Source organism: Cyphomyrmex costatus, unplaced genomic scaffold, assembly GCF_001594065.2.
Source record: "Cyphomyrmex costatus isolate MS0001 unplaced genomic scaffold, Ccosl1.0 scaffold125, whole genome shotgun sequence".
NCBI lineage: Eukaryota > Metazoa > Arthropoda > Insecta > Hymenoptera > Formicidae > Cyphomyrmex > Cyphomyrmex costatus.
This window is the reverse complement of record NW_017275229.1, coordinates 253,801-273,683: the sequence shown is the minus strand read 5'-3', so window position 1 is coordinate 273,683 and position 19,883 is coordinate 253,801. Positions and strand designations below refer to the sequence as shown.

At 29.1% G+C, this 19,883-nt stretch overlaps 1 protein-coding gene across 1 annotated transcript in view; it reads right to left on the bottom strand.

Annotated features, from left to right (window-relative positions):
- The window catches only part of LOC108782384 (ATP-binding cassette sub-family A member 17), a 27,675-nt gene extending 7,858 nt beyond the window's left edge, over nucleotides 1-19,817 (bottom strand). Inside the window, exons 1-13 of the mRNA XM_018550658.1 lie at nucleotides 19,626-19,817; nucleotides 18,899-19,028; nucleotides 18,632-18,829; nucleotides 18,230-18,330; nucleotides 17,964-18,128; nucleotides 16,782-16,998; nucleotides 10,568-10,849; nucleotides 5,217-5,390; nucleotides 4,264-4,541; nucleotides 3,957-4,040; nucleotides 3,211-3,370; nucleotides 3,003-3,136; nucleotides 732-887 (exon numbers count right to left, since the gene is read on the bottom strand). Coding sequence (XP_018406160.1) covers nucleotides 732-887; nucleotides 3,003-3,136; nucleotides 3,211-3,370; nucleotides 3,957-4,040; nucleotides 4,264-4,541; nucleotides 5,217-5,390; nucleotides 10,568-10,849; nucleotides 16,782-16,998; nucleotides 17,964-18,128; nucleotides 18,230-18,330; nucleotides 18,632-18,829; nucleotides 18,899-19,028; nucleotides 19,626-19,817 — 2,271 coding nt within the window. The remainder of the gene's footprint in view (nucleotides 1-731; nucleotides 888-3,002; nucleotides 3,137-3,210; nucleotides 3,371-3,956; nucleotides 4,041-4,263; nucleotides 4,542-5,216; nucleotides 5,391-10,567; nucleotides 10,850-16,781; nucleotides 16,999-17,963; nucleotides 18,129-18,229; nucleotides 18,331-18,631; nucleotides 18,830-18,898; nucleotides 19,029-19,625) is intronic.
- Between the last annotated feature and the right edge of the window lie 66 nt (nucleotides 19,818-19,883).

The following is a 19,883-nucleotide window of genomic DNA, read 5'->3' as shown; positions in this document are numbered from 1 at the left end:
TTAACTCTCTATCGTTATATAATATTTTTAAATCATTTTTTTATATATTTGTGACATATTCGTACTCTGAAAAGTAAATGATATCGCAACAAAATCATATCATAAAAATGAAAAGTTCAAGCCATGTTCAAAGGATACTTAAAAATTTAAACCTTTTTATGTAATAATGATATATTACCATGAAAAGTAACTGATATATTATTAATTAAAGGTACCAGTACAAAGTGAACATTCATAAATTGTATGTAACTTTCGGCTGATTTTCGAATCGTCTCTGCCTTCCGCTGCCCCCTCATCTCACCGCGCGCAGATCAAATGTCGCTCGAGCATCGTGCGGCATTTGGACCGCGCACGGTGAGGTGAGGGGGCAGCGGAAGGCAGAGACGATTCGAAAATCAGCCGAAAGTTACATACAATTTATGAATGTTCACTTTGTACTGGTACCTTTAATTAATAATATATCAGTTACTTTTCATGGTAATATATCATTATTACATAAAAAGGTTTAAATTTTTAAGTTGAACTTTTCCAGGCGTCTAAGGTAGGCTTCCTGCACTACAATGCCTTACTGATGAGTCCAGTAGTGGAAGCTGGGACGAAACGCCATAATTACGTGATATTCTTCGCAATATATTAGATTAATTTAAAAAGATTTTAACTTTATTGGTTCGTAGCCCTGTTTTTCTTTATTAATTATAATTTAAATTTATATCAATAAAAAAATAGTGTACCTTACTATTACCGATAAGTGCCATTGCTAAACAAATTCTTCTTTGCGTACCAAAGGAGCAAAATTTTATTTTTGTATCCTTTACATACTCTAAATCCAACTGCTTTAACAGTTTTAACGATTCTCTATAAGCATCCTCATAAGTCATTCCTTTTATCTAGAAATAAGAATTGCTTTATTGAACACATTTTTTTAACACTTTTAAAATTTCTTTCGACCTAATCAAAGTTCTAACAATAGTTTTGATGATGTCGATGCATTGATCATGTAAATATAATTGTTTTAAGTATATATTTGAGCATAAATAAAAATTAATAATACAATAGTTCTGATAGAAATATTTGTTTAATATGAGAGCAAATCAATAAGTTTTTAGAAAAACATAGTAAAACACATTTTTTTTGATCGATTTATTTTTCTTTCTCAACATAGTCTCCTTTCAGCTCGATACACTTAATCCAATGATTCTCCAACTTTTTCAAGCCGTTTGAATAATATGATTTGTCCAATTCTTCAAAATAAGCCTCTTTCAGCGATGAGCTGCTCTCTAGTGGTGAATCTCTTATTCTTCAGGTTTGGAAACAGGAAATAGTCGCAGGAGGCTAAATCTGGCGAATATGCTGGATACGGAAGTAATTCGTAGCAGAATTCGTTGAATTTTTGTCCATCGGTGCCGGTCGCTAAATGGGGACGTTTTTTCTTTAAAATGTTGTTGAAATGGTCCAATAAGGCTGCGTAGTAATTGCCATTAATCGTTTGCTTCGACGGAAGGTAATCGATATGAATTATACCGCGTGCATCTCAAAAAACTGTGGCCATCACCTTTCCGGCCGACTTCACGGTCGCTTACTTCGGAGCTGGTTCATCCGGTAAAGTCTATTGTTTTGACTGTTCCTTCGTCTCGGGTATGAAGTAATGGATCCATGTTTCGTCCACAGTAATGAATCGATGCAGAAATTCATCTGGATTACGTTGAAATATCTCCAAACATTGTTTTGAAATCGTCACACGGTCGAGCTTATGGTCTACAGTGAGCAAACGCGGCACCCATCTTGCCGATAGCTCTTTCATACCCAATTGTTCGTGCAAAATTGAAATTACTGTACCATGTGATATGCCTCAACAAGCTCGCGCACTTTCACTCGTCGATCAGTCAAAACAATGTGGACTTTATTGATGATTTCTTGCATAACAGCCTCAATTGAACGTCCCGAACGAGGTGCATCACATGTGGATGTACGACCACGTTTAAATTCATTCATCCAATTATTACAGTAACAAACGCTGGTGCAGATGAGCTATGAACATTATCCAACTCGGCTTTGATTCCTTTCGGCGTTAAATCTTTCATATATAGATGTTGGTCACTGCACGAAATCTCGTTTTTTTTCCATTTTGCAAAAAATACAAAGGTTTTGTTTGCTTTAATCGTCTACAGAAGTGAAACCTCTCGATGAATTCTGCTCAAAATTTGACAATAATCAGCTGAAAGATGCTACTTGTCAAAGTAATGTGACATATGACACTGCGAGTGCCTTCTGACAGATTTTCTAAGAACTTATTGACTTGCTCTCGTAATTGAAGAATTATTTGGATTGCGATAGAAAAATTAATGTTTTTAAAGAATTAAAATTAATTAGTATAAGTATTGAGCCTTATTATAATTACTTTTATTTTAAAATAATTACTTATTTAATATTTAACATTTTGTATGTAAAATACAAGACATATGTTAAATAAATAACAATAAATGAGAACTGCTGTTAATAAATTTATATATATTATGTATATATCATTCATGTGATAACTTGAGTATTATCCAAATCTGTACATGTAATGTGTGTTGAAATATGTTGCGCCATTATTAAATTTTATATAATTTTTAGTTAAGCAAATGCGTTATTATGTTTTTCTCTCCATCTCATTTAATAGTGAATGGTAAATTAGTAGGTAATCCTAGTAGGTAAGAGAAAGACAAACAGTTTGTTTTCCGATATCAGATTAAGCAATTAGAAACATACTATTAGCAAACTGGTTCTTATTTAGATCGATATGCTTATTCAACAATTTTTTGTATAAATTTAACCGACGTTATATTATATAAAAACTTAGATTTTAATTTGAAAAATCTACATTACTTAATATTTTATATATTAATAACAATTTTAATTACAGTATTAAAATATTAATTTTAGATTGGAGTCATTATGCTTGATATTATTCGTAAAAAATTAATAATCGCTATGATTTTTTAATAACAAAGGATATTTACCATACCAAATATATAGAGATGTTGAATCATCGTCAAGTAATTTACCAATATATTTTCTTGCGGACAATAACCAATCGGATATATAGAACTTTCATTTTCCAAGTAAACGTGGCCATGAGTTGGTTTGTACATTCCTATTACACGTAACAAATTTCGTCAATACCCTCGAAGGCTAAAGTCAATAATGTAAATTAATTTTTTATTATACCGATAATTATCTTTAACAAACAACTTTTGCCGGAACCATTGTGACCCAGAATGACACTGAATTCTTGATTATAAAAATCGATTGTTACATCGTTTATAGCTGTAATACGTTCGCCAATCCTACCAAAATCCTTTCTAACACATCTCACTCGAATAGATGGCTGTTGTTTACATTATACAAAGATTTAGCTAAGATAAATAGCTAATTAAGATATAAATAATTATTAATGTCATATAAGAATTATTTTCAGTTTGGACTCAAATGACAAAGTACAATACATAATAATAATAATAATTGCTTATAAATAAATCTCTAAATAAATCTCTTAAAAATGATGTGATGTAAATGTAAGATGTTTTTATTGTTGTGTTGCTTTTATGTAATGCATAATACTGCTTTTAAATTATTTAAAACATAAATGCTTTCTAAAACAGTTTGATTTCGTATTCACAATATGAAGAAGCATAATGTTAAATTATAATGCTATAATCATAAATGACATTATATAATCATAAAAATTATATGTATGGTGCATAATTTTTATCTTGTACATATAGTTAGTTTAAATCGATATTATTAGAATATTTGTATGTGTATATTTGAAAGACATAGCAGTATTTATAGTCTGATCTTACATTTAAGATCGTTTTAAATACAATCTCGAGACGCTGTATAGTTATTTCATTAGCTGAATAGAATCTTAAGACTGTGTATGATCAGATTTTAGATTTTAATATCGTTTGTACCTTTATGTATGATGGTGTATGCTCTACAGCTGACCAGTTAGTTGATCCTCGGATAATTAAATCATCGTCATCATATACAGATTTCTAAAATATGTACTTATATTTACTATTTATGAAAGTTCCATAAATTAAATTATGTTTCCGAAAATATAAAATATGAATCTGATTTTATATAGAAATAATATTATATAAAAAAAATATTATATTTATATTTATATAGAATACTACGCACTAATATTACTTATATATGATAATTTAGAAAGTAATAATACATTAGAATTATAACCTATTTTGAAAAAATATTTACTTTGAATAAATAGTACCAGGGCTTTGCGCTGCCAAATTTTCCTGGGTTAACATTATCTAAGTACACCGCTAGTAAATACCAAAAGATAATGTGCAATATCCAAACAAATAGAATCAAGCTAACAGAAATTTTTTCTGCGACGTGAATAATATTGTGGGCATCTCGTAGTGTTATTAATTCAGAAAGCCATCGCGACCACAAATACGAGGTAGGACCAATGTAATTGCGCGGTTTTACTTGTTGCCAGATGTCTCTCAAATTTTCGCTTTTATAGTCACCTATTAGCATAAAAGTTATAATGATATAATGTATACTTTACCACTAATGCATGTTATTTATTATTTATACGATATGTAATGTAATTATGCATGTGGAATCTTTATTAAGTTTTTTTTAAATCATAAGGACATAATTATAAAAATTTATACATTATAACTTATAATATATATAATTTATATACATATATATAATGTATATTAATTATAATTATAAATGTAAAGTATGTATAAATATAATATGTATATTTCTCTGGAATAAAGTAAACGTATTATTTTTCTAGCAGCATTTTAAAACATAAATTGCTAGTTAAAAAATCAGTCAGGTTATGATCAGTAAGTGATTCAAGTAAATACAACTTTGGCTTGTAATTTATACGCTTGAATAACTCGTTCATGAGGAATGTGCGTTTCGTAACTTATATAATTCTTCGTTTTGCATATTTGCTAATAATTTAGATTTTGCACATATTGGAAAAATTTGTAAATAATGAATGAGAAAAAGATTTTATTTCTAACAAGAAATATGCAAATATATCCAAATAAATATTTATTATATGAATAAATAATGTAACTATAAATAAAATTTGTCAAAAATAAATGAATAAAATTGAGTTAATCTTCTTTTTAATAATTGTTAGATTATTCAAATTTAAGTCAAATAACAGATTGACTCACCGAAATTTGTGTAGGTCGTGAAGGCTACTATTCCATAAAGCAAACCACTATGCGGCAGAATCAGTGAACAAATCTTCCACAACATAGATTTTCTTATTAAAAACTGATCCAGTACGATAGTCAAGTGTGTCAAAAAGAGCCAAAACAAAACCGATGTAAGCAATGCTTTCGTAGCTATAATAAAATGATGTGCAACCACAGGGATTAAGATTTTTAGTAATAAAAATTGCGTATAAAAAATATGTATATACATATATATATATATACAGGGTGTCTCTAAATTCCAGCATACGGAGTATAAGACGTAATATTTTATATTAAAACAAACAACTTTTTCCTTTAACAAAATTGCGCCCGACAAGTAATTTTTACAGAAGAACAGGTTGAAATACCATATGACCGCTCTTGTCTACGTGGCACTCAGGGCTACTGCGTGCACCTAACTTGCATGCTCTCGGCTATTATTCAAAAGTAACATTTAAAGATGCAAATATGGCTTTGTTATCTGGAGACACGGTATAATAGTGTCTCGGCGCTAAGCCAAGCGCAGCGACACTGCCGTGCCTCCTTTACGCGAATCTGAGAATTTCGGGGGATTGAGATGATCAGATCTCAGTAACGGTTGAACTGATCAATTTCTATAGGTATACGCTCAATCGATAAAAAATACTTAAATTGTATAATAAAAGTGCTTTTATTTTTTTTTTACGTGCCGTCGCGGCGGAGATATCGCGACGCAAAGTTCGGTTTTGTGAATTTTCACCTCATTTTTAAGAAACGTCGTCGTTATTATTATGTTGTTCATGTTGTTGATGATGTTGTTGTTCATCATTGTCATCGTCGACCAGAAGAGAAATGTCCATCTCGTTTTTTCGACAATAGAGGGCTTTTGACTTTATGTCTATTTATATTTTGTATATTTCGACGCGTTAGACGGTTAATTAGAGGTTCTCTACGGTTAATGATAGCAGCCTTGTTTGACATGGAAGGGCGAACGCGGGTAGCACATCCCCGCTCACTCGGCTCACCGATAAACCGAGCAGTCATCATTCCATTACTGTTCCATTACCGCGGCTCGGTGTAAGTATAGGTATAGCTGTACCGCTCTATCTTAATATTTCTTTCTCAAACGTATTTTTGTGACAAACACTATTAAAGATAATACTAAACGTTGTATTTTACATTCCAAAAACTTACTTAAAATATTAATTAAAATAAGAAATGTTAAATAACTGCCTTATTTTGTTCTTTACATATTTAAATACATATAATACAGGGAGGGGCATTTAAAACAGGTCACCTGAATAACTCGCTTGTTTTTGACAATAGAAGAAAAAGTGTCAAACAAAAGTTGCTTGGTTTCGAGGGGCACATAATGTGATGTCAATAATTGTTTTTTTGGTGGAGGCGTTAAAAAGATATGAAGGTCAACTCTACTTTTTTAAATGGAATTATGTAATTTTTTTTAGATAACGTGATTCTTCTAATTATTTTGCATATAAAAGTATTAAGGTAGAGATACCAAAAAACCAATAGTTTTCGAGATATTTTACACTTTATTTTGATATATATTGACACAAAATGTTAAATAACTCGTAAACTGTTGACTTTTTTTATTATCGTACTTTAATACTTTTGTAAACAGAATAATGAGATAAATCAAATGGTGTAAAAAAAACACAGTTGCGTATTTAAAAAATTATCCATTTTGTATACATATTTTTTTTAAAGCACCCTATGTGTTTTCTTTACATCATTTGATTTATCTCATTATTCTGTTCACAAAAGTATTAAGGTACGATAATCAAAAAGTCAACAGTTTACGAGTTATTTAACATTTTGTGTCAATATGTATCAAAATAAAGTGTAAAATATCTCGAAAACTATTAGTTTTTTGGTATTTCTACCTTAATACTTTTATATGCAAAATAATTAGAGGAATCACGTTATCTAACAAAAATTACATAATTCCATTCAAAAAAGTGGAGGTGACCTTCATATCTTTTTAACGCCTCCACCAAAAAAACAATTATTGACATCACATTATGTGCTCCTCGAAACCAAGCAACTTTTGTTTGACACTTTTTCTTCTATTGTCAAAAACAAGCGAGTTATTCAGGTGACTTGTTTTAAATGCCCCTCCTTGTATATATATTTATTTGAAATGTGTATTTTAAATAAAATTATTTTAAATACTTCCGACTGCTGGCTGGCACGACGAATATTTAAAACAAGAAACATAAAATAAGTTTTGAAAAAGTTATTTGAAATAAAAATGATCTTTTTTACTAAAAACATTTGTTTTAAATAACTTAATTTTTTAAAAATGAAAGTAATACTAATAAGGAACGTTTCATTCTTTAAAGAATTAAATTTAAAGAATTAAACGTTCTTTATTACATAACTGGCACTTAGTTCTTCATTTTTTAAATATTTTGTAGGACTAAATTGTATATTAATATAATAACAATTTGACTTTAAATTATTTAAAACAGAGTGAAATCCGATTAGTATTTTATCGCAGAACAGCAAACGAATCGTTTAATACTGTAATAATACACCGAAGAACATATGTATATTTTACATTTATTTAATAATTTTGTTTTGTAATACGCGATCGTGTTAATGAATAATAGTAGGTACATTGTATAACAAGTGTGTATTATAGTACGGGAGGCCAACCGGGGATTTTGGGATTTACTCGAGCGCGTCAGAATAACATAAAGAAGGAAAGCTTGCACCCTATAATAAGTACCCCCACCAAATATTAAACCTCTATATAGAGCCGGGGGTCCAGGGGATTAGTAAATAAAAAAAATCGATCGTTCGAAAACTCGAGCGCGTCAGATTAAGGTATGGTGTGTTAATTACATGTAGAAAAGCGTACATTTCAAAAATCTGACGCGCTCGAGATGCGCTCTGGAAATTTTTTTTTTCCCCCTTCCTACAGCTAACCCCACCACGTAAACCGTCAGATTAATATTTATCCGTTATCAGAAACACATGGGTCGCTTACACTATTAATATCTGACACGCTTCGAGTATTGCATTGTCACTGTTTTCTTTGAAAGCCTGTACACGCTCCCCCATCACTGAAACGGCATACATCATATAACCTTTTTTTCTTTTTAGCATCTAATCTTCACAATCCAATAGGTCCCCACGACGCTCGAGTAAATCCACATTTAGCCTCTCGGCCTCCCGTACTATTAGTTGTTTATTGTGCAACGCGGGCGCGCTATAGACAATTATAGCACATGAGTTGCACATAGATTTTTTCATCACGAGTGCACTGTGTTAGTAATATGTTATACAATTATAAAGTCGCACGAGCGAAGCGAGTGCGAATATAAAGTCGTACGAGCGAAACGAGTGTGAACGTAAAGTCGCACGAGCGAAGCGAGTGCGACTTATATGGGGTGGTGCGTGGGGCGCAGGAAGCAGGGGGTTTCGCAGCCCCCCCCCCCCAGAAAAAGAAATTAAAATATTTCGTAAATAAATATTTAACAATACAAAATTTTGTATTGCTCATTACTTTTAATTATAATTGTGAGATTATTACAATTTGAAATTAAATTTAAACGTTATTTTAAGTTGAATGATATTTATAGATACTGTATTGTCGTTTTGTTGTAGTTACTTTTATTATTGGAGAAAAAACTATGCTTACCTCACACCCCCCAGATGCTCCGAAAGGACGGTCTGGTCGGTGCGTTTCTCCGTGTTGATATTTGTACGAGCGCTACCACTGCGTTGCGTTATTTTTCATAATGTAATGCTTTTGCGTGAGAAATAACTCAACGGTATTGGCTATTTCCCGCACGCAAAAGCATTGAGGGCACATTACGTGCACGCGTAATGAAAAAGATATTGAGTATTTTATTTACTTACAATGTTATATATATCTAAACTATATGTATACATATAAAAAACACATACAAGATTATAATTTTCAAAATAATGCGTTTTTCTCTTGTGATGAAAATATTAAATTATTAAGAATTTTGTACCTGTTTTTAAATAACCTATAATTATAAGACACTTTCTTATCCTATGAATTAACATGTAATTCTATGTATACATATATGTGTAAATATATAAATGTATTATACATATATATATATATATGCACGCACATATTTCTTGTTATAATTTTAATTATAGAATAGGAATAACAAAATAAAACAATTAAGTCAGCTTATTTCCTTTGTGTAATTTATTTTATATTTTAATCTAGATATAATATTTTTTAATAAAAATGTTTCCTCTTCCGGATCCTCTTCCTTGTCTAAATAAAAAAATTCAAAATTAAATAGTATTAATCTTATTTAAAATACATAATATAAAATGGCTTAAATAAATTAAATAAAAAATAAAGAAATAGGGTTGCGAGACAAAAAAAACAATCAATTTAATATTCGTTACAGACTAAAATGAATATAAACTTGGGCACTGAAATGAATATAAAGAAAAGGGCACTGGGAGTTAAGCGCAGATAACTTTACGCAAACTCTGGTATATATCAAGCAAAACTTATTTATTATAATAATTGTGTAATTACGAACGATAATCTTCTTTCAGAGACTGTCTCTTCCTTTTTTGAAAATGTTGCTGATAGCTCTTTAATAACTGATGTTGTTACTGTGATCTAACCATCATTCATTGAACTAGTAACTACCAATGCTCTCAGATTTATTATCCAAAATTTAAAAAAATCTTAATTAAAAAGAATCTGTTAAAAAGAACTATAACATCTAAATGTTTAATTAATAGGAGTTACTGCATTAGATGAATCGTTAGTGACCATTATTTAATTTAAAATATAGATAATAAACAGGTAAAAGGCTAATAACAGTCAAACATCTAAAATTAAAAATTGATTCAGCGCTAATACAGTAATATAACTATATAAAAAATTATGCAATGCGTTGAATAATACATAAATCATGACATGACATGTTTCGGTCCTCCTCGGATTTTAACAGGTTAGAGACGGAAAGGACCCAATTAAAAAACTCAGAACGTTGCTATTTGGATGGAAGAGATATAGTTATATTAGTGAATCAAAATACAGATATTTTTATGTAGTAGCGATTGAATACTTCTCACAGTTATAATTATATGATTCAAATTTCTCCGTAAAAACCGTCTCTAATTCGTTAGAATGTTTTATTTGGTTAAAAAAAATTAACTTACACATTACTGTAATGCCGCATGTACCATCTGGCACGACTAGCTCCACGTCCTTGTCCTCGTCGATTTACTGAAAGAATTAAAGAAAGTATAAAAACATCGCAATAATAAATATATTAGAAAAAGGAGAAAGATTTAATAATATATAAATAATTTACTTTTTTGTTGTTGTTGCAGCTGTTGCTGCTGCGCCTGCTGCTGCGGTTGTTGCTGCTGCGGCTGCGGTTGTTGATGCTGCGGCTGCTGCTGCTGCGGTTGCTGCTGCGGCTGTTGCTGCTGCAGCAGTTCCAGCTGTTGCTGTTGCTGCGATTGTTGCTGCTGCAGCAATTTCAGCTGTTGCTGTTGTTGCAGCAGTAACTGCTGCAACAACTTCTCCGTATTAGAGGATGAGGGCATATCCTCATCCTCTAACAACGTTTTTTCAACTTCTTCTGAAAGTTCTTTTAATACATATATTATTTATTTAAATTTTATTAATTATGATTAAGAAAGATAACATTGATTTCAATCATAACTTCTACAATGCACTACGATTTCCTTGCACCTATTACCGCGCATAAATGTGCGTCAAATGCGAATTAACGTGCGTTTCAAATGTGCATGGAAAAAAATGTTAAGTAATATATATTAGATAAATTTCTTAGCCACAATTAAAGCTGACTGACATTTACTTGCACACTTCGGCTCGATTTTATTGGCGACGCCTATTGTTTTCACCTTGCCGCGTGATGGCTAGCAACGAATCGCCGAGTGCTTATAAACGACGGGCGTGTTGCTTCAGGAACATTCTTACTATATAAGCATTGTTTAAGTAACCAGCGATTCGTTGGTAGATACTGCGCGGCAAGAAAGAAACAGTAAGCAAACGAAATCGTATTGAAATGTGCAATAAAATTCTAACTTTGGTATGTAATGAAGTAATGAAACGCTAAAACTAAATACGAGTATATCATTAATCTTATGTATGAAAAATTAAATATTTCCGAAGAATATACATCAAAAAATTGTTTAATACTTACGCGACATTTTCTCTTTTCAGAAACTGCAATTAACAAATACAAAGTACAATTACAATGTTGTTACAAACAATTAAATAAAATAAAAAATAATTATTAGCAGTTAATAATTGTGTAATTGTTAACTGCTAATTGATTTAATTTATTGTTACAAAATAACTTAAAACTTTAAAAGTAACTTTTCCATTTCTAATTACCGCCAGGGATCGGCAAAAGATTAATATATTATAAATTAATGATTATTTTTTAATTACCTGATTAATCAAGTAATCAGAATAAAAAATTTTTATTATTTGATTAATCAAGTAATCGGAATAAAACTGTTTTAATTACCTGATTAATCAAGTAATCGGAAAAAACCTTTTCCATTATTTGATTAATCGAGCAATTAAAATAAAATGTTTCAATTACTTAATTAATTGTTTAATTAAAATAAATATATCTTGTATATAATACTTAAAATTGCAAGTAATAAAAAATTATTTTGTTATGATTGCTTGATTAGCAAATAATTAATGTAAATAATTAAAGTAATTAAAAAACAAGTATATTACAATTAATGTAGTAAGATTATTATTATATTATAGGAAAATGAGGAAGTGTAGGAATAAAATGAAATTAGTAAATAACAATGGAAGTGTAAAATTTGTTAATGTTATTGGCTTTACAAAGCACTCTTTTTTCGAAATTTTCGTATGTAAGACGATTAATTTTCGCGATGTCGAACATACTAGCGAAATTTAATAAATGCTACCTTTATTTTTGGGTAGGCATGTAAAACTGACAATCTTTCTTTTGTCTTGGCAAAAACCTTGAAATTCAACGTCAGACGCATTAGTTTCTAATGTATTTTATAATAACATTGCATTGTCGCCAATGCTATCAAAACCGAAATTTAGTTTCGCTACTATGTTCGATATCGCGAAATTTAATTTTTTCAAAATTTTGTCTTACAGATCAAAATTTCGAAAAAAGAGTGCTTTGTAATTAAGCCAGTGACATTAACCAATAAAAATAACTTGTATTTTACACTTTCATTGTTATTTATTAATTTCATTTCATTCCTACACTTCCTCATTTACCTATAATATAATAATAATCTTACAACATTTGTTGAATACAGATTAATATTTTACATTAACTATTTATTAATCAAGTAATCATGACAAAATAATTTTTTATTACTTGCGATTTTAAGTATTATAATATAAGATATATTTATTTTAATAAATATTAAATAATTTTGTAATGATCGTATATTGTCAAACAACCGAGGAAAGAATTACCGCTTATAACGGTCAAAGCTGGATCAAAATTATTATAATTATGCGTGAATTTTTATATACCACATATGTAGTCCCCCCATAATTGCGCGCTGATAACATTCAGACATAACGCATAAATACTACAGTAGTATTATAATATCATCGATTTTTACTTGATTAATTACAATTAAATATGAAGATAATAATTTAAAATTCCGTAAATATAGTTGGATCTTTAATTTATTCTTTATATTACGAAAAATATCACATAGTTTTTAGCGTTTCGTCCCGGCTTCCATTACTGGATTCATCAGTAAGGCATTGTAATGGAAGCCTACCTTATACGCCTTGGGGAGATGTTAAGTCGAGATACTATATGAAGAAATATACGCGTGTCAAAGCACTTACGAGAATTTGAGAATATCTATAGACCTCTGATGGCGGGTCGACGTAGTGATATTTTTCGCAATATTTATTTTAATTAATCAATTAATTAATTAATCAAATAATTCAAACATTTTATTTTGATTGCTCGATTAATCAAATAATAAAAATATTTTATTCCGATTATTTGATGAATCAGGTAATTAAAAAATGTTTATTTCGATTACTTAATCAAATAATAAAAATTTTTTATTCCGATTATACTTGATTAATTAGGTAATTAAAAAAAATTTATTCCGATTACTTCATTAATCAGGTAATTAAAAAAATTTTACTTCAATTACTTGATTAATTAAATAATAAAAATTTTTTATTCCGATTACTTGATTAGTCGGGTAATTAAAAAAATTTTATTTCGATTACTTGATTAATCAAATAATAAAAATTTTTTATTCCGATTACTTGATTAATCAGGTAATAAAAAAATTTTTATTCTGATTACTTGATTAATGAAATAATAAAAATTTTTTCCGATTACTTGATTTATTTTCCGATTACTTGATTAATCAAATAATAAAAATTTTTTATTCTGATTACTTGATTAATCAGGTAATTAAAAAATTTTTATTCCGATTACTTGATTAATCAAATAATAAAAATTTTTTATTCCGATTACTTTTGATTAATTAGATAATTAAATTTAATATTAATTTTTTGCCGATCCCACACGGTAGCTGTGCACGCGGAAAGCTTTTAAGTGTACGTGATCGCTACCGGGCGCAAGGATATATATTGGATCTCGAAGTTTATTTTGTCGATCATTCTAAAGTTCAACCTGATTATTAGATATACCCACTATTACATACTCGCGGAATAAATATCATTAATTACCGGACTGAGTTGTAATTGCTAATTAAGTGAACTTAAATTTTACTACGAACGGAGATGCTAAAACGATAGATAGAATATTATGATTTACTCTTCTAGTAATACCTTTCAGGTCACTCCAAGTCCAAGTAACTGATTTATGGGTGTCAGTCGCGCGATCAAGAATCAATATAGGTTACCCCTTGCCAGGGCTGTGCGACAGGGGTTCTTAATCGCGTACCTAATGTCTTTATGTAGGCTAGTAAAGTTACAGTAGAATTTTACCGGAAAAAAAATTGTAAACTATCATGTCTTTCGATGAAAATCTTCGGAAAGCCATCAGAAAGGAAATATATTTTATATATTTCTACGATGTGTCGTCCTTTTTTGAGCGTCTTTGTCGCCCGCGGCTTTATACTATACGGTCATGACATTCCGCGGCACCGCGATTCGCGGCCTCTGCTATTTAGATTACAAATTCTAATTGGATGAGTTTCCGAAACTCTCGAATATATTCGATAGTAAAAATTATCGATTATTCGATAGCATAATCGAGGTTTAGTCAATGCTAGTTAGTAGCGTATGTTGTTTTTGTGCGTGTGTATTGTTTATGGTGTATAGGTAATAGTTTATATTCTTGTGGTTTAATTAACAACCTGTTCTGTGATATTGGTTTAAAATCAGCGATATTAACAATTTCCAGTGCGGCAAGAACACCGCTGCTTTTATCAAGTAAGATTACACGACTAAATTACGATATAATAATGGTGTTAAGGTTATATTTTGATTAATTATTCTTATATATATATATATATATTTATGTATATATTTAATAATTAAAAGGTAATAAGAATGCCTAATCGTGTCAGTACAATGGGTGTTGATGTAAAGTTGTATATGTGTTTAATTGTTTATTGTAGAAATGTACATACGTTTCGATCCTAGTTTGGATCCTTATCAATGTAAACCATCTGATTAATTACATATGTCATTGTATTTCCTGGAACACTTTATAATACAATATTTATTAATATAATGTTTATAATATAATATTTATGATATAATTTATAATATTATGTTATAAAGTGTCCAGGAAGTACAATGACATGTAATTAATCAGATGGTTTACTTTGTAAAATTTTTAATAATTAAGTTTCTTGATTTGCGGACGACTCTGATTAGCCTTTTCATATCTCTATGTGTGTTGAATTATCTAATAATAATATATAATGTCAGTTTGTAAATATATACATTTTTGATATATCTGAACTCTAAAAAATAAGTGATATTCTAAAAAGATCATATTATTAAAATGAAAGGGTTAAGCCTTGTTCAAATTATTATAGATATATGTGCTTATAATGCTACAATTTTTTCAATGTTTTTGCATCCAATATATTTATTTATGTGTTAGTTAACTAAAATAACTTGATAGAAGGTTTAAGAATTATTCTTATTAAACCTTGCATTTCTCTATAAATAAACTATCATCCTAGACTCTAATTCACATTACAGGAAAGTAATTTACATTACAAAAAAAAAAAAGAATAATCTATTATATGTTATTATTAGATAATCATGTAACAATTAAAGAAAGAATACCGCAATTTTGCTAAAGGAAAAAGTTGTTTGTTTTAGAATAAAACATCACGTCTCTTGTATTCCGTATACTGAAATTTAGAGACACGCTGTATATACAAATACTTATATTAATACTTATATTAATATTACTGTGAGAGTATTGGATTAAGTTACTATACTTTTAAACAAAACAGGAAAATTTTTTTTTTTTTTTGGAAAAATTGCTATTTAGTATCTAAATGACATACTATTTCATTTTTGTCCTTCATTAAATTAATGTGATTCAGAAAATTATGTAATCATATTTTTATTAAAATTTTTAGTTTTCCTTCTATTTTTATAGTAAAACATGTTTATAAAGATGTAATCATTAGATCTTGAAACTGTGAGTAAAGATAAGTTTATATAAAATTTTATAACTCTTTTTGTCTTTTTATTTTAGATTTTATGTGATCATTTTAATTTAAATAATCGTTACAAAATATATTAAATTTTATTTAAAAAAAAAAATTAAATTAAAAAAATGTATTAATTTTATTTTTAATTTTGTATAATTCTTTTTTGTTTTTCTTTTACTTAAATATATTTACATTTTTCAAACTTCTGTGCTGTCTGAGATATAACTTTATTTAATTCCAGTTAAATGAAGCACAGAGAGGTAATTTGGATAAATTAACAGAAATTGTATATAAAGATTGGAGCATAATGTATTCAATCAAACATACAGAATATACAATTTTGATTCAATATAAAACTATGGCTACGTTTAGCAGAGAAATCAGCTTTGTAACTATGTTGTAAGATTCTTTAATTGTTAATTTGATTGGTCTTGCTCTTAGTTCTTTCCCTTATAAGATCTAAATGTAAAACCAATCATGTTTAAGAACTTTACAACAATTGCAAAACTACTTTATCTGCTGAACGTAACCTATGTTTTATGTATTTTATATGTTTAACAAAATACAGTATGTGCAATCTTTAATACCATTTCACAAAATAATTTCTGTTAACTTATCTAAATTACCCCACTGTCGGTTGTACCCTATGGCACAAATATTTTACGAGCGTGAATTTTTCCAATTAATTTTTCCACCTTTGGGAAAAGAATTGAAAAAGTCCGATAAAATCCGGAAAAATTAGATAAATTCGGTTCTTTCCCTAATCCTTTAAAACTATACATATAAGTTACCAATGATACTAACTTTTTTGTTTTTTTTTCGCATAAATTCTGCTTTTACTCACATATTTAAATGACTTACGATGATCGAAAAATGTGCTGATGGTGAACATGAAGAACATTGAGAGTATATTGTACATCATAATAAATATAGCAATGACTAATGCGTTTGCAGCCGAAAACACAGGAAACAGGAGGATTGTGCACACGATCGTAACAGGTAACAAAACGATCATAAAATAATTGAACCATCCGATGTACAACATTGTGAAAGATATATTTGTCAATCTCATAAGACCCTAAAGTAATTTTTATTAACAATAGGCATTATACAAAGATGCAAAAAAATTAAGGGGTAACGCCACTCTAGAATTTTCAAAATAATAAAAAAATTTTTTTTTGTTTAAATGATGCCTTAGAGTCTTAAAAATAATGTACACTTGACCTCGTAGTGCGATAAAATTTTTAAGTACTTATTTCGAAACCGAAACTGCCTTCGCTCGATTAATAAAAAAAGATTCGTGATACTCGTGGCAGAAGGCAAAAGAGGCCAGGGTATTGTTAAAATCGGTCAGAAAAGACGCAGAGTAGGAGAATTTGGAAGGTGAAATGTATGGTGCAGGCATTGCCGACTAGAGGTATATAAAAAAAATTTATACTATTTTAGTACTTAAAACTTTAAACGCGTTTTTCTCGAAACAATGTTTTTCAAGTTGGCCGGAAACATAACTCGAACAATTTTTGAACGATTCAATTCAAATTTTAACAGTAGCTTTGTAATTAGATTTTACACAGAAGTACGTAGGAGTTTTTTGATATTTTGTCAACTTTTTTTGTTATAAACAATTTACGATGAAATTTTTTACTGAAAAATGAATTTTTTCTTCAAATAAGCATTATTTTTTTAAAATTCAATATTTTCAAAATCCCCTACGTACTTCTGTAGCCAATTATATATAGTTTACAAAAAATTTTGGTTTTTTGTTCCGGATTGAAAATTGTGGGAGAAACTTTTCCGGCCGTGAAGCCCTTTCAGCGAGAGGTGGTCTTGAGTTTCGTATTATGTAGCCGCCATTTTGTTTAAAAATGTTAATTAAAAAATTTTTTTATTTGCTTCAGAACATGTATAATACACTCCTATAAACAGATTTTCCATTTTCTTTATTGTATCTCCGTAAAAAATTATCAAAAACATGTCTTTTTTTTCGAGCTCTAGAGTGGCGTTACCCCTTAATATATGTATTTTTGTTTAACAGAAGCTCACTCTGAATCCAGTTTCTTTATCGTGAAGTGCCTTTTTTAACGTTGCTGCTGGCAGCATAAGGAAAGCAATAACCATCACGTAATAAATTACGCTTATGTTAGGTCGAATGACATACGGTAAGATTAAAAAATTGACTTTATAAAATGGAAATCGACCGATAGTTAACTGCAAAGAAGCCTATCCTTATCAACGGCTTTTTATTACATTCTGCTTATAATTATTACTGATATCAGTTTTATTGTAATTTTATTATTTCAAGTACTTACATTATCAGCAATATTCGGTAGCGTCGGATTTGTCCACATCTCCACAAAAGATTTCTCAATCGCAATTTGTAGAGCCATAAAACCACTTAATATATATGGATCTTTGATAAGAATCGTTAAACAATTTATTGAATATTTTAGTCATTTATGCTTAATAAATATTATGTACAATTATATTATATAAAAAATTAAACTTGTAACTGTATACTTTTGTTGTAACTACGTATGATATTAATTAGTATTTAATATAAATTGAATTTAAATGTAAGCGGTTTAAATTTAATGTAAATGATGGTTTTTAAGAGCAAAATATGTTTCAACGTAAAATTTACTTTAATTTATGGATTAATATAAGGATCAATAACTATAACGTTTACTTATGAAAATGTGTTTTTAGGATACCCTTATAAGCAGGTTCTTCTTCGTGCATCATAATCATTCGATTCTCACCTATTTCAGATGAACGTATTTTATATTCTAAGACCTTTGGCTTTCCAGTTGCAAGCTTATCAATCTCAAATATTGCCCACAGTACCTTAGAAGTGTCATTTTTTGCGTAACGTGAATGTACAAGGTCAATTTCACTGTCGGCTGCTTGAACTGGTATGTAATATGTAGCTTTTATTGAATCTTTTTTTTTATATAAGCGAGTTTAAGATATTATCTTACTATTTGTATGAAGCATTTTTGTGGCTTTCAGCATTAACTCATCTACAAATGAATTTTTCGGTGCATACCAACACTGCACATCATTTGGCAATTTTGCTATGATATCGTTACGACTGTATTGATCTAAATTCTTTAGATAAAACATAAGAGATATACATAATTATCAGAATATTAAAATAATTATTAAATATAGTATGAACATGTATAATTTGTATATAAAAATTATTGTATAATATATCATTCTGTACTCATTATTCTATCAATTATACTGCAGTGCAATCTGATATCTAATAAAACAGATGTCTAGACGAGATTTCTAAAAGAGATTTCTAGAATCATAATAGATATAAAATTAATTTGAATACAAGGACTTTTAATATAAATAACCAACAGTTATGTAAAGGACTAATAAGAGTCAAATAATTAATATGCAATATTAATATGCATATTTATGCATATTTATGCGCGCGTTTATTGTAAATTTTAATCAGTATATAATTAAAATATAGCTCATTTTTAGAAAAATTTTTGCATATTAATTATTTGACTCTTATTAGTTCTTTACATAACTGTTGGTCATAATAGTTGTATAATTTCGATATCAATTAACAAAATGAATAAAAAAAATTCTAATGGAGAAATTATTAAAAATAAGCATTAAGTTGTATATTATATAGTCTCAAGGTAAATATATCTAATCCAACCTTACAATTGCTAGTTAAACTACCTGCGAATGAAGAGCATGCGGTTCAAATATCAAACGTATTTGTAACGAAAAGACAATGGCTATAATTATCTCCAGTGCAGTGGTTATAGGGCTATGCAGCCTCATAAGCACGGCTTTCCACATAAAAATCTGCCATCTCGTCTTAAATCTTCTCAGTTTTGGATGCCTTAAGATCTCTCTCATTCTCTGCATCTCGGTTCTTACACCACAAGATAAAATCTTTCGATCAAATGTTTGCGTAGCTATTTTGCGGTTTGT